The sequence below is a fragment of the Notothenia rossii genome (genome assembly GCF_949606895.1).
Source record: "Notothenia rossii genome assembly, chromosome: 8".
NCBI lineage: Eukaryota > Metazoa > Chordata > Actinopteri > Perciformes > Nototheniidae > Notothenia > Notothenia rossii.
The window spans coordinates 35,914,251-35,928,783 of NC_136906.1; the positions used below are offsets into that span (position 1 = coordinate 35,914,251).

At 39.2% G+C, this 14,533-nt stretch overlaps 1 protein-coding gene across 1 annotated transcript in view; it reads right to left on the reverse strand.

Annotated features, from left to right (window-relative positions):
- Positions 1–14,533, reverse strand: part of LOC307016181 (sodium- and chloride-dependent betaine transporter-like) — a gene marked incomplete at its 5' end in the record, with an annotated part of 92,434 nt that overhangs the window by 73,834 nt on the left and 4,067 nt on the right. The window contains 2 exons of the mRNA XM_079645218.1: positions 6,714–6,851; positions 11,014–11,148. Coding sequence (XP_079501344.1) covers positions 6,714–6,851; positions 11,014–11,148 — 273 coding nt within the window. The remainder of the gene's footprint in view (positions 1–6,713; positions 6,852–11,013; positions 11,149–14,533) is intronic.

Here is a 14,533-nt window from a genome sequence, read left to right on the forward strand (position 1 = left end):
ACAACAGTTTTTAAAATGTAAAAAACACTTTTTTTTATTTGGTTTTTAAATGTCCTATTTACATTTTAAAAAATTCACACACAAAATCAATAGTTATACTGATTGTAACATCCCCAGGACCGTCTCCAGCTTAGAAATCCCCAGTTTACTGGAAATATCATGATGGAGTTTTTTCACTTCAGTCAAAATATTCATGTGTATGCTGTTTTTGACTCAAAGATGCATTACATCTACAAACAGAGCATAAAATGAGAGCACATGATAAACTTTTGATGTTTGTTTCATTTCTTCGGTAATGTTAAAGAATGTTTCGGAAAATGAAGATTCCAGGACCACTTTAAATTTTTAGTTTACAATCGTTTCCCAATGACCAGGAATAGTACTGCCAGAACGAACGATATCCAAAATGTCTTCTAGTTTACAAACTTCAGCCATTCTGTTTACACGGGGATCACTATTCACTCTGTTTTCAATCGTCCTCATCACCACACTTATTAAAAGGGTATTGACTACATTCTGATCAATATATACAGAGCATTTTGCATAGTAGTTCCCCATTTTTATTTTACTTTAAAGAAAAAGTCAATGTATCGAAAAAGAAAAAATCCCTGGCTTCAACCAACCGCAGGTTATTAGTCTTCTTCTTCTCCATCCAACTCGGCATGGAACTTTTCAAGTCTCTCCTTGAGGCGTCTACAATTTTTGAGATTGTGCAGAAAAGCCTCCGAAGCGCCTTGGATCCTCCGGTCATCCGTGAAAATTTCTTTATCAATAAGAGTCTGGTCGATCTCAGTAATGAAGTCGGTGAGCCAGAGTCTTTTCATTAACGCGTTGTAATTGTTTCTGAAGAAAAAATCGGGCATGTCATTCAGACAATCGTGTTGCCTCTGGCCGGGGTGACTGACTCGGCATCTATTGCATATTTCTTCTCTGTACCGATGTATCACCCTCTCCACAATATCAACCAACACTGATTTCACTGTGTCCATAAACAGAGACGTCTTGGCCCAAGGAGCAAAATAAGCAGCAGTAGTACTGCAAGATTCGGGTGTCCAGAATGGTGGTGATGATGGTAGTCCAGGAGTTTGTTCCTGGCTGCAACTCGCGGGGGGAGACTTGGTTTTGCTCAGATCCATAGCTAGTTTTCAAACTGTCGTCTCAGTGGGGTCCTTAGTTTTAGATGCTTTGCTGAGTGGAGGGAGGGACTTATTGCGTTGAGTGGGGGGAGTCATCTGTAGAATTGAGAGTTTTTTCACCAGTATAATGTCCCTCACTGTTTGAGTCTTTTTTTTTAAAGTTATTTTTCATCTATCATTTTCAACCAAGCAGCAAGAGGTCAAATTTAAGAATAAGTAATAGTTTGTCACCATTTTACAAGGAATAGTCAGAGCGCAATGTAACATCTTAAAGACAGCTTGAATTGGATAAATGGTTAGTCTTCAAACATACCGTACGTTCTGCATGTTAGTATATCTGGCTAATTGGTTTAGACCCTACTGCCGAAGACGCATGCTCTCAATAGGGAAATCACGCTTTGGGAAGAGGTGTTTCATTTCACAGATCCACCTTGATTCTTGTTGTGCTGGCTGAAGGAAGAGGGACGGGGGAGGAAAATTCAGAGGATGAAGAAGCAGAAAAATAACTTGTTTTGTAAAACGGGCAGCACGTCAGTTTCAAGGAAAAGATGACACCGTGTTTATGCATGACATGCAAAATATCTTGAAGCCCTACAACCACAAAAAAAAAGATTGTGTTAAAAATATGGCAAAAAGTCGTAATATTGTATAATTTATTGTTTCATCAAAACAGTGTTAAAATCACAAACTTGCCTTTTAGAATCGCAGTCTTTTACTAAAATTCTGTTTTGTTAAGAGCTACCAAAACATAGAAAACATCGCAATTATTCCCAAAACAAACTGGGAATGGGGACATTGATAACATATTTGAATGTTTAATTTTCTTCAGGGCTACCGTAGTGCACATTGATTAACACTTTAAAACAAAAATAATGCCTACAAGTGTAAATGAGCCGGATTTTAGCTTTGAGCTAATTTCCATCTATAGTCCCGTCACATACAGCATATAAGAACATGACATTTATATATATACAGCAAAAATAAATACATGATATGCAGAAAGAGCATGAGCAGCATACAAGCATTTACCACATGGCAGTACAATGTAGCAGGGGGAGGGGGACCAGCCCATGTAAATATTATTTAAAAAACACATACTTTTAAAAGACATAAAATTGTCAAAAACTCAATAATTGTGATTTTCGAGGACGGTACAGTGGTGGTATGACTGTGGCTTTCTGTCAAACACCTGGATAGCTCTCTTGAACAGCTGTTCTATGGGTTTCAGGTGTGTGGCACAAGCAAACGACCAGTTTGTAAAACAGTATTCAATGTGGGATAGAATCATACAGTGGAGGTATGACTTTGCAGCATTGACAGTTAAGAAAAAGGTCTAATTTGTTTAAAATGTTGCAAGTTGAATTTAATGGTATTGGATACTTTCTGGATATGTTTCTTAAAAAGTCAAGTGCGAGTCCAATATGACACTCCCTGTTCAAGATACTTGGGAGACTAGTTGTATTTCTGCTCCATTTAAAAATACATTGGATCCTTCGGTTTTGATTGATCGTTTACTGAACATCGTCGTTTGCATCAACATGCATACTGTTTTTGTTGTACTCATACTGTCAATATGCAGATTGTGTTATATAGCTTTAGATAGAATGTTTTTTCTTCCTCTTTGCATAATTTGCATCCACAATCCTTTGCCAGGAGGTGTTTCCACAGTCCTTGCGGTTTTCCAATTGTTCAACTAATTGGGAGCTACTGTAAGCTATCCACCCCCTCGGTCTTCTGACATCACATAATTGGGGCGGTACCTTCTGTCACTTTTATGCATATTAATGTGATGGAAGCGGCATTTTGTTTTAATAGACTTGGGGGCGGGCCCACCTGTCACTTTTTATGCATACTAATGTGATTGAATTTTTTTTTATTATACACCATAAGGCGCAACAGTGGGGGCTTTTCACACCTGTGAATACACATCAACCCCCTCCTATCGACGGATCTCACACCTACTTGGGATATCACACCTACTTGAGATCTCACACCTCGATCAAAGGGGAGGCGGGACTTAGCTCATTTGCATAATGGGGGGAGGTGTGACCTGTCACTTTTGTATGCATACTAATGAGACGAAAGCGGGATGAATAATACTACTAATGCAGGTAGATTGTGTTGCTTTTTAATGACTGTTTAAAATGCCTTTTTCTTAATGTCTTTTATTATTATCAACTACTTGTTACTTGTTGCTAGGGACGCTGCTATTGATATTGTGTTTTGCAACATGTTCTCTATCTATGGCACGTCTCTACTGGGAGTTGTAGTTTTAAAAGACGTTTTCGAATTTCCCATAATAAGAAGTTGCCAGTATACTGTGTACATCCCTGGAGGTTTAGGGGATAGGAAAAACTCAAATTTAAAACATATAATTAATAAAAGGGTGAAAATTGCTTGTGCCCATAATGGGCAGCATTAATATATATACCCACATGCCAGCTAAGGTAAGAAGAGCTTTATTTAACAGCTGGTCTTATGTTTGTGACCCCTCCTGTTGTTAATTGATAACATTACATTACATTACATTAATTGATAAGCCTAAAACATGCACTTGTCAAGGTTCATAGGCACATGTTGCAAATATGGCAGTAGCCATCGATCATCTTAAGATAAGATATACCTTATTGATCCCAAGTTGGAAAAATGTGCGTTACATCAGCATGTGTAACAGTTGTAAATATGCAGTGGTGTTTATTTGTAAATCATTTCGTATAATCACACAAATTCTGTGTTTTATATTTAATAATTATTTTTGACGGACAGGATCGTAAAATATCTGTTAAAATCCATTATTACTCATCGGTCTGTACACAACTGACGGGGGGGGCGCGGAAGAGCTCGTGAACTGACAATGCCCACTGCACCTCGCGGGAGCGCGCCACAGCGTAAGGCATAAACTCCCAGACATTTCAATGATTTGTACGGCATAGTTAGGTCTGGAAACGACATAAGGGCATAACACCGGAGCCCTGCTGCGGGGAAACTTTGGCGCTGTTCTGAGTTTGTTCTCATCCGTCAAAATGACGGACTGCTTTCAGATTTTTCCGTTATTGTCAAAATAATTCCGTCATAGACGGAATATATTCGGTTAACGCGACCTCTGGATCCACGTCCCGTTTTCAGTGTTGGCGGCAGTTCCTCATGTTTGTCTAGAAGTCTTCTCATCAGGGCTCTATAAATAGAGAACTACGGCAGATATGTAATATTTAATGCAGCCGAACCATGTATTACAATGCCGTTATGTGATGACTTTCAAAGAAAAAAGCAAGCAAACCCGGAATAAAGTATTATTATTATTTTTTATTATGTTTTCGGTCTATTTGATAATGACGATGTGATGTGAGATGTGAGACTGGAATTGCACAGGGGAAAATAACGTATCTTTAGATGCGGATTTTGTTAAACTAATACGTTTGCGCTATGGAACATGCCCATATATTGACGGGGAAGGGGGTAGCAATAAAGATAACAACATTAAAAACAACATACACAACATAACATAAATAATATCGATAGCAGCGTCCCTAGCAACCACCTTGGTAACAATGAAAACGTTCTATGGACGCAATTTCCTGAAGTAATCTCGTAATAACTAACAAACTAAAGATCATGTACATCCACTGCACACATAATCTGAAATAACAACTCATATTTCTCGCATCAAATGACATCAAAACACATTTTAATGGCCAAATTAACTTTAAAATAGGCATTTTCCACCGAGAATAAAACGAAGTTTGGCCATGTTTTTTTTTCTGCAGGGAGAAATTTGAAGATCACGTGACATAGACCCCAGCCATTGGAATGAATGGTGAAAAAAAACGGGGTTTGTCAAACAGAGCATATGGTGTAGTCCTAAACGATAGCTGGGGATTCTGGGTAGTGTAGTGTCTTCTGCCATCCTTTACTCCGGAAAAATATTTGTTTTTCCGAATCGAAGGGGAAAAATACAAAAGCATTGCACACAATTTAAACCAATCAATGTTGTGTAATTAACAAGGATAATCTGGTGTTTTTTAGTCGATGAGTAGTGCAGATATCACTGTAAAATCAATCGACAGTAAGGGGAATACTTACTTCCGGGTGTACAATTCTCCGTTATCCAATGGGAATGGACGCTCACATTGCCTTTAAGGGCAGCCGACACAAACGAATGCCTTGCTTCCATGAGCGTCAAATCCCGCCGCAGATGGGAATACATTGCAATCAGTTGAAAGCTATTTGCGTCCCTTTATGAAGCTGAAGGAGCCTAGGAGCGTCACAACTGCACGCCACGGGACCCTGATCAAACGTCGCTCCTGGACGATTATGGAGTGAGAGTGTGTTGGTACAGTATGTGTGAGGAAATGCATTCTACACATCACCCACAGATGACCATGCAGACCCGGTCTTAACTCTGTCAACTTTAATTTCTCAACTATCCCCGCAAATATAAGCTATATATAATAATTAATTCAAATGTTAAACATGTATGCAGCGTTATATCAGAATCATTTGCAGTCTTTGTCTACAGGACAGTTGATGTGAAGAAGATATCAGTCAGTTAGCAAACAGATCAATACGTTTGCAAACCTTATTCAAAATAATTATTTGCATTTAGTGATTATATTGTCTAGCTCCCTGCTAACCATGTGTTTCTCTTGGAAGATATTAATATTTTGACATTAAATTTTATTTCACAGTACATCATAACTTATAAGCTAAATTAGCTTTTGTCTCTCTGTTTCTCAAAGGTTAGCAAATAGGTAGCTCTGGGTGAAAAGTTAACGTTTGCCAAAGTAGAACACGTTTTGATCAAGTTGCTTTTTCCACATTGTTTCATAGTTTGTTAAATGTATGTTATTGTGTGCAGCTCATGTTTTGTGCATAATGGTTGGATATGATGAGTTATTTTAGAATTTGTCAGTTGATTTCCTCTACCTTTCTGTTCTCTGGTAAGTTTTTCGTGTGTTGAAAGTGATACAAAAATTGTTCATGTCATTGATTTCCATCAGGTGACCAGGGTGATCATTTATAAAACATGAAATCAATCTGATTAATTACCATAACATTTATGTAAAGGAGATCGTGTCTAAAAAGAGCTCTTGGAGAATAATGTATTTGTCAATAAAGGAAAAGGTAGATGCTCTTGCACCCAGGTGTACATAGTCAACAATGATATTTGTCCCGTGGCAAACATTAGATTTGGTTTTGAATGTATAGATATGCAAATGTATAACATTGGTGATGGCACATCTTATATTCAGCACTGTATATGCATCTGTTCTTACATTGTTTGCAATTGCTTGTTTAGGTAATCGGAACAGTGCTATATTGGACTTTACAGACCAACCAACCTAACCTAATCTGGGATTGCAGATACTAGGCACCTATTAGTCAATCATTAATTTGGATGTTTCCGGCATAAAATAAATACAGTTGGTCGGTGTGAAGATCCGAATAGCTGCTGTGTGACAAATCTTACCTGGGTGCAAATAGACTGTAAAACAACAGCTGACTGGCACTTCTAAAGAAGTAAGTACTTTAGGACCTTTTAACTTGCTGTACGTCCACCCATCGTTCCCCAATACAGACCTGTGTTCCAGGGATTGTTGCAGGTGGCCCAGGGCAGAGGGTCTCTGAAGCAATAGATGAGGTAGAGGAGGGCCCAAGCCAGGATAATGGTGTACACTCGGGAATACAGTTGGATCACTATATAAGAATAGCCAGTACCTGGAGGGACAGAGAGATCATCCAAAATCAACCTGATCTCACCAGAATGCGTGACTCCACCACGACTCCTTAACACCGCATTGCATGGTGAAGTCATGCATTCTGCTACATGTACGTGTCTGCACCACGCAAACATCCCCAATGTAAAGTGAATGAGGCTATTTTGTCGTGGTGCACACACGCATTTCTACAACGTCCCACAGTGAGCTTTAATTCTATAAAACGTTTTTTAAATCTACTTTATAGCTTGTAGTAACTCACGGGAGGCTTCTTTTGTTTTATTTGTATTCATAATAATTTTTATTTTTCGTCAGAATGTAAAAATTACATTAGTTACGAATTTATTTTCTCAAAAAACAGTGCATTGTGTGTAATACAACTGTGATTTTTATGAAATTAGTTTTTAAGGAAGGCCAGAGCTTCAGCTGTGTCAAATAGATTGTTCCCTTTAGTTAACGTTATTTAAAAGATAATTATCATGTCCCCTTTATTGTATTACGAGCGTCCATTCCCATTGGATAACGGAGAATTTTACGCCCGGAAGTAAGTATTCTCCTTACTGTCGATTGATTTTACAGTGATATCTGCACTACTCATCGACTAAAAAACACCAGATTATCCTTTTTAATTACACAACATTGATTGGTTTAAATTGTGTACAATGCTTTTGTATTTTTCCCTTTCGATTCGGAGAAACAAATATTTTTTCGAAGTTTTTGGATGGCAGAAGACACTACACTACCCAGAATCCTCAGCTTTCGTTTGTGACTACACCATGTGCTTAACTTGACAAACCCCGTGATCAGTCCTCAAGCTCTGTGATTGGTTGACCTCCAACTGCATTCCATATGAAAAAAAACGTTTCGTAAAAGATAAAATCATACTTTATTCAGCAGTGCTTGCTTTACTCTTTGAAAGTCATCACATGAATGTATTGTAATAAAGGTTTTGACAGCATTAAATACTACACATCTGTTTTAGTTCTTTATTTATCTACAGAGATCGGGCTCAGAATAGACCGGAAACTATTCTTTTACCGTTCTGTTTTAATTTCGCAATAAAGTTAGTACTAATAATTTGTTTTGATATTATTGTTTTTTATTAACTACTAAGACCCTCTTTTCTGTGTTACTGTGGGGTTTTTCCATCGCTTTTGTGTTACAAATATCAAAACAATAACAGAATATATCTGTCGTAAACTAAACCAGAAATAGCAGTATATTTTATTTTGTTAACACTGTAAACTTGACAGCCTTTTAACCCGCACCTCCTACTGGTTAAAGTACGTTATTACACGTTTGGAGTAATTGCAATGTCGGAAGATTGTGTTGCTTTTTTATGACTGTTTTAAAATGCCTTTTTCTTAATGTCTTTCATTTTTGTAAAGCACTTTTGAATGTGTTATATTTGATGAAAACATTTAAATAATAAGAGTACATACAAAATAGTGGGAAAGTAGAAGGTCAATTATATAAATATAGAATATAAAATATCAAGAAGATACTGTAAATAATATCTACAATAAAACAGTTTTGTGCCTGATAGGAGGAAGTGCAAAACAGACAAACTAATAAGGCTTTATTTAAACATTAAATAATACTTTAGGTTAAGGTCTTCTTTTAAATAAGAAAAAAGCTTTGGGGGTATCTATCTACAGATACATAGCCTGACAAAGTACTTAACGTCTAATATATTGCATGGTTTATTTTGGAACTTGATAATCAACTTTCCTGCAATGTTAACTATGTTAACTTATTTTAACCGATATTATACAGATTTATTATACTCTTATAAGATGTATGTAGATAGAATAATACATGTGCAGAATATGACAGTGTAAACTTCGCGCACTGCCACTCCAACATCCAATCACAGAGCTTGAGGACAGACAAGCTAAGCACATGGTGCCATCCAAAAACTCCGAAAAAATATGTATTTCTCTGAATCGAAGGGGAAAAATACAAAAGCATTGTACACAATTTAAACCAATCAATTTTGTGTAATTAACAAGGATAATCTGGTGTTTTTGAGTTGATGAGTAGTGCAGATATCACAGTAAAATCAATCGACAGTAAGGGGAATACTTACTTCCGGGTGTAAAATTCTCCGTTATCCAATGAGAATGGACGCTCGTAGTACAATAAAGGGGACATGATCATTATCTTTTCAATAACGTTAACTAAAGGGAACAATCTATTTGACACAGCTGAAGCTCTGGCCTTCCTTAAAAACTAACTCATTTCATAAAAATCACAGTTGTATTACGCACAATGCACTGTTTTTTGAGAACAAAAATGTGTAACTAATGTAATTTTTACATTCTGACGAAAAATAAAAATAATTCTGAATAAAAATAAAATAAGAGAAGCCTCCCGTGAGTTACTACAAGCTATAAAGTAGATTTTAAAAACGTTTTATAGAATAAAAGCTCACTGCGGGACGTTGTAGAAATGCGTGTGTGCACCACGACAAAGGAGCCTCATTCACTTTACATTTGGGTTTTTTGCGTGGTGCCGACACGTAAATGTGGCAGAATGCGTGACTTCACCACGCAATGCGGTGTTAAGGAGTCGAGGTGGAGTCACGCATTCTGGGGAGATCAGGTTTTCCAAAATACACTCGGTTTAAGCTGTAGAAAATATGTGTAAAGAAGCCGGATATAAATTAATCACGGCAGCGTTTAGCTGAGTTTCTGCTAGTAGACAGCATTCTCTACACATAGCTCACTGCTTGCATGCGGACACTCCAAAGGGGTGTGGCCAGCAGCAGCTTTGTTACATTTAAAGGGCCAGACCCATAATCAGCACTTTAGTAACAGGGCTGAAATAGAGTGGTATGAGGTATGCTACAATGGGTGATCTGTTTCGTATTTTGAGTAAAACAATTCAGAGACATATTTTGTATAGATATGGTCCTATAATATTGTTCAAATATAGCATAATAGGTGACCTAAACTCAGAAAACATCAGATTTAAAGGATACAAGCTTGTTGATGTATCTCCCCTGATATAGGACAGGAAAAATAAACAAGGGTGGATATACTGCAGCTGCCGATATAATGGGCTTTCATAATAACCGTGATCTACATATCCATCATTTAAATTTGATGAATTGCCATTTTCACACGTTTTTCTCATTGATTTCCCGACCAAAGTGTTATTGTTCTAGGTCAGTGACTGTGAGTGTGTATGTATTATTGGCATCATTCAATCATCAAAGCTGAGGCTTTGTATAAGTGCAACAGGAGTGCAATATTTACATTTTAAGTACTGTACAGGCCTAAATGAGGACCTAGAACGTTTGTAAACAACTATTTCCGTGGCCCATTCCACAACACCATGCCCAAATGCAAGAGTCCTAATGGTAGAATACCACTATAAAATGGTCACATATTCCATGAGATTTGTCCTTCCTGAGAAAATGTCAATGCCAAACAAAACAGAGATTGTGCTTCAGAGTTTTTTTGTTTTGTCTCAGAAGTCCACTGTGGCTGAAAACAAGGTTAACAGGAAAAGTCTGTACATTCATTAATATGTATTCATGTGTGAAGAGTCCATACTGTATGACATATAAAATATGATATTTGGTTGAATAATAATGCTTTAGGCACATTCTGTATTTTTTGGGCACCATCATATCTGAATCTGTGACAAAGTAAGGGTTTCATGCTTATATTCATAGGTTATAAGAGGTCAGAAGAAAGTAAGACTAAAACAAATGTAGAGTCTGTATAATATTATTATTCTTAATTCACATACTGTACAGCTGTGGGGTCAATGGACCCAAATGAAATGAGAAAAGTCAAGGTAATATTAACAAAACACAATGATTATGATTCCTGTTTCTTGTATTGGTAGGATGGGGTACGTTCACGAAATATTTCTTCAGGGATTTTCCTTTTAGAAAACTTGGTGTTTCCTGAAATACATTTTCAGTGTCATAAATGACATAATCCCTAATTGTCTAGTTGCCAGCTCATCAGCTGAAAATGTCATAAATGGATTCAGTATCGTATTGTCAGCATAGGCTATTATGCCATTAAGGTTAATTAACCCATTTTATGCTAATTGTGCAAATTACCCAACATGTGCAAGTTAATATCCGGCAGTCCGGCATGCTGGGGACCAGTACTATACATTTCTAACATAAAACTTGTGGTTACCCTGTGCCAGGGGGCAAAGCTTGCTCCAGCAGGTCATGGCGCCCTCTTGTGTGTACTGACCAATCGCGGTCTCCATCAGGTAAAGCGGCACGCCACACAGCAGGGCAAAGAAACAATAGGGCACCAGAAAGGCACCTGAAAACACAGAATATTCACACCTGAGACTATGACATGGATGTTCAGTTTTGATGTTCCCCTACATTTAATAATAGCCATGAGAATGACAGATTCTGCATTAATAAAGTGATAATAAAATGTAGATGTACAACAAATGCGTTCACACCGGAAGCGGCTGTCAGCTGTGTTTACTCGCCTCATTCAAACATGGATGTATAATAAGAACTGGATACAGCGTGGGAGGCGGGGCCTCATTCATTCCTATGAGAGTTGCTCATTAGCGCATGATGATAAAATGGCCCAACTTTTGAGAGAGCAAAACGTCACAGATTACCCAGCATGCCTGAGAAGTACCCGTATGTGCGCTCATATTGCATGTGCAACTTTAACCAAAATGCTCGTTCACATCAAGCACGTCAATTTGCGTACACGTAACAGCACCGCACGTTCATGACAGTATGGTAATGGATGTTATTATGATGGATTTGGAAATCCAGGGTGATGCACATCGCTTTTTAAGCCAGGAATAGTGTTTGAAAAGTGCTTGAAACATCGGCAAAAGTGTTGTAAATAGGAGGAGAGTTTACCCAGAGAGCTCTGCGCTGCAGATGGCTCTTCCAGCCAGACTGAAGCCAGAGAACAAGCTGCTTCACAGCACTTTAGAACCCAGGAAAGCAGCTTGGATCATTTAACAAGGCGTCAGTTAGCAGCAGAGGTGGGACCAAGTCATTGTTTTGCAAGTCACAAGTTAGTCTCAAGTCTTTGCCTTCAAGTCCCGAGTCAAGTCCCGAGTCAGAGACAGGCAAGTCCCGAGTCAAGTCCCAAGTCAAGACCGACAAGTCTCAAGTCGAGTCCCAAGTCCTACCGTTTGAGTTTCGAGTCCTTTCGAGTCCTTTTAACAACAGGGAAATAATATTTACACAGATCATGTATGCTTTTAAGATTTGTATACATTTATTAAAACTTTTTTTGCAAGAACATTGTTCAAACACTCTTTTTAACTCATTTCAAAACCTAAGTGTAACCTTAACCTTTTCAAACATGTCACCACTTTATAAAAGATATCCTCGCTCCCAAAAAATTATCTAAATAATCTACATGTAATACATTCATGCCTCTATCAGTTCCTGTTGCTCCCTTGATAAACAATTGGCATGCATCCATAGAGAGACTGGTGTGTGTGTGTGTGTGTGTGTGTGTGTGTGTGTGTGTGTGTGTGTGTGTGTGTGTGTGTGTGTGTGTGTGTGTGTGTGTGTGTGTGTGTGTGTGTGTGTGTGTGTGTGTGTGTGTGTGTGTGTGTGTGTGTGTGTGTGTGAGAGAGAGAGACTGCGTGTGTGTGTGAGAGAGAGAGAGACTGCATGTGAGAGAGAGAGAGAGAGAGAGACTGCGTGTGAGAGAGAGAGAGACTGCGCGTGAGAGAGAGAGACTGCGTGTGAGAGAGAGAGAGACTGCGTGTGAGAGAGAGAGAGAGACTGCGTGTGAGAGAGAGAGAGAGAGAGAGAGAGAGAGAGATTGGAAGGGGACTGGATTGGAAGTGTCATGAACATGACAATGAACAGAGTTGTGCTTTTCTATGTCAGGGCCCTATGCTGCATTGCATTTACAAAAGATCAAATTGGCCAAAAGTCTGTCAGTCATTTGTGCACGATGGGGACGTAGTATGATGCCACCATGGCTGAAAACTCGCTCCACTGGAGCACTAGAGGCAGGCACTGCCAAGACTCTGGTGGCCACTCGGAAGAGTGAAGGAAGAGTCTTCATGTTCAGTGCCCAGAACAAAAGGGCGTTCTGTCCTTCGGCTATGTCTAGGTAGTGACTTAGCTGTAGTGCTGGAGTGGTCCCAACATCCTTCTTCTGCCTCTTATGGTATGCAGCAAACAGCCCTTCTCCTTCTACAAGGTCATCTTGCTCTTCATCAACCAGAAGCACAGGTTGCTCAGTCTCTGTAGCATCTTGCAGGATCAATTCTGGAAAAACATTTAACAACAGTAGCAGAAACAAAAGAGCCCTTATTACCATTGGTGTTGGTGATACAGTGTTAGACTGAAAAATGCAATTATTGATGCTGTCAATTAGATCAGACTATGAGGAAAAAAGTTGCATTGAAGTCAATAGTATTTACCTTTAACTCGTTGTGCCACCTCTGCCTTGATGTCACGATTGACCAGCACATGGGGCTCCACCCACAGCAGAGAAAAGGCTGGATCCAAGGCGGCTGCTTTGAGGTAGACTGGGTCTGAAAAGGGGGCAGTGATCCCATCTTGAGTCCTGGCCATTTTCACATTAATGAAGATCCCAAGAAATCTTTTGTTCAGGGATGCCTGGAGACTTCTGACCAGGCCACTCAGGAAACGCACTTTAGGCTTCAGCTTCTCAAGGTGGTGATTGAGGGACAAGACGGATGGAACAACTGCACTGATTGTGACGACCTTCTCTCCCTGTGTCAAATCAGTTGCTTCTCCAAACGGCTTCAAGATGTCCACCAACTCCTTCAACAGATTCCACTCTCGCGGTGTGAATGACAACTCCTTATGCCCAGCCTTTTCTAGAACGGCACAGAGCTTTATATGATCACAGTGGAGAACTGCCTTTACTTGCCTCAGTGTTGAGTTCCATCTTGTGTTGACTGCAGCAGGGATGCCTCTCTGTTCCCCAAATTCACTATCAAACACATCTTTGAATGTTGTGCTTGTGTGCAGCAGTGAGCTAAGTTTTGATAACTTGGAAAGAGAAGGACATGCCACTTTTGTTTCTTTCAAACCGTCTCCCACCACCAGCTGAAGCGTATGCGCAAAACACTGCAGGCGCCGTTTCTTTGCCATAGCAGCATCTACCGTTTGCTGTTCTTCCAGGGTTAAGTCACACCAGAGATCAGGGTCATCAAGATGATCTCCGTCATCATCCTCTTGTTCACTGGGGAAGCACACAGTGAATGCCTTTCGCATGTTAGCCGCATTGTCACTAATAATGTAGTCCAATTTATCTTTGATGCTGTATTCATCGCATATTGACTCAAATTGGTCACAGATTCGTTCAGCTGTGTGTGAGCCTTTGAAGCGATTGCAGGCCAAGAGATTAGTCTTTAGCTGTATCCTCTCTGTCTCTTTCTCTATCCAGTGGACAGTGATACCTAGGAATCCCCTCATCTTTCGGTCAGACCAAATGTCCACAGTGACTGAAACATGCTCAGTGTTGCTCAATTGAGTTTTTAATCTTGAACGTCTCTCCTCAGCGAGGCTCTCTGTTTTTGATGTCAATGTTCTGCGACACACTGGGCTGTACTTACTGTCAAGTACCGTCAGAAAGTGCCGAAAACTCTTGTTTTCCACAATAGACAGGGGAAAGTTGCAATCAATAATCAAGTCGGACAGTATTGCATTAGTGATAGCTTTCTGCTGTGGAT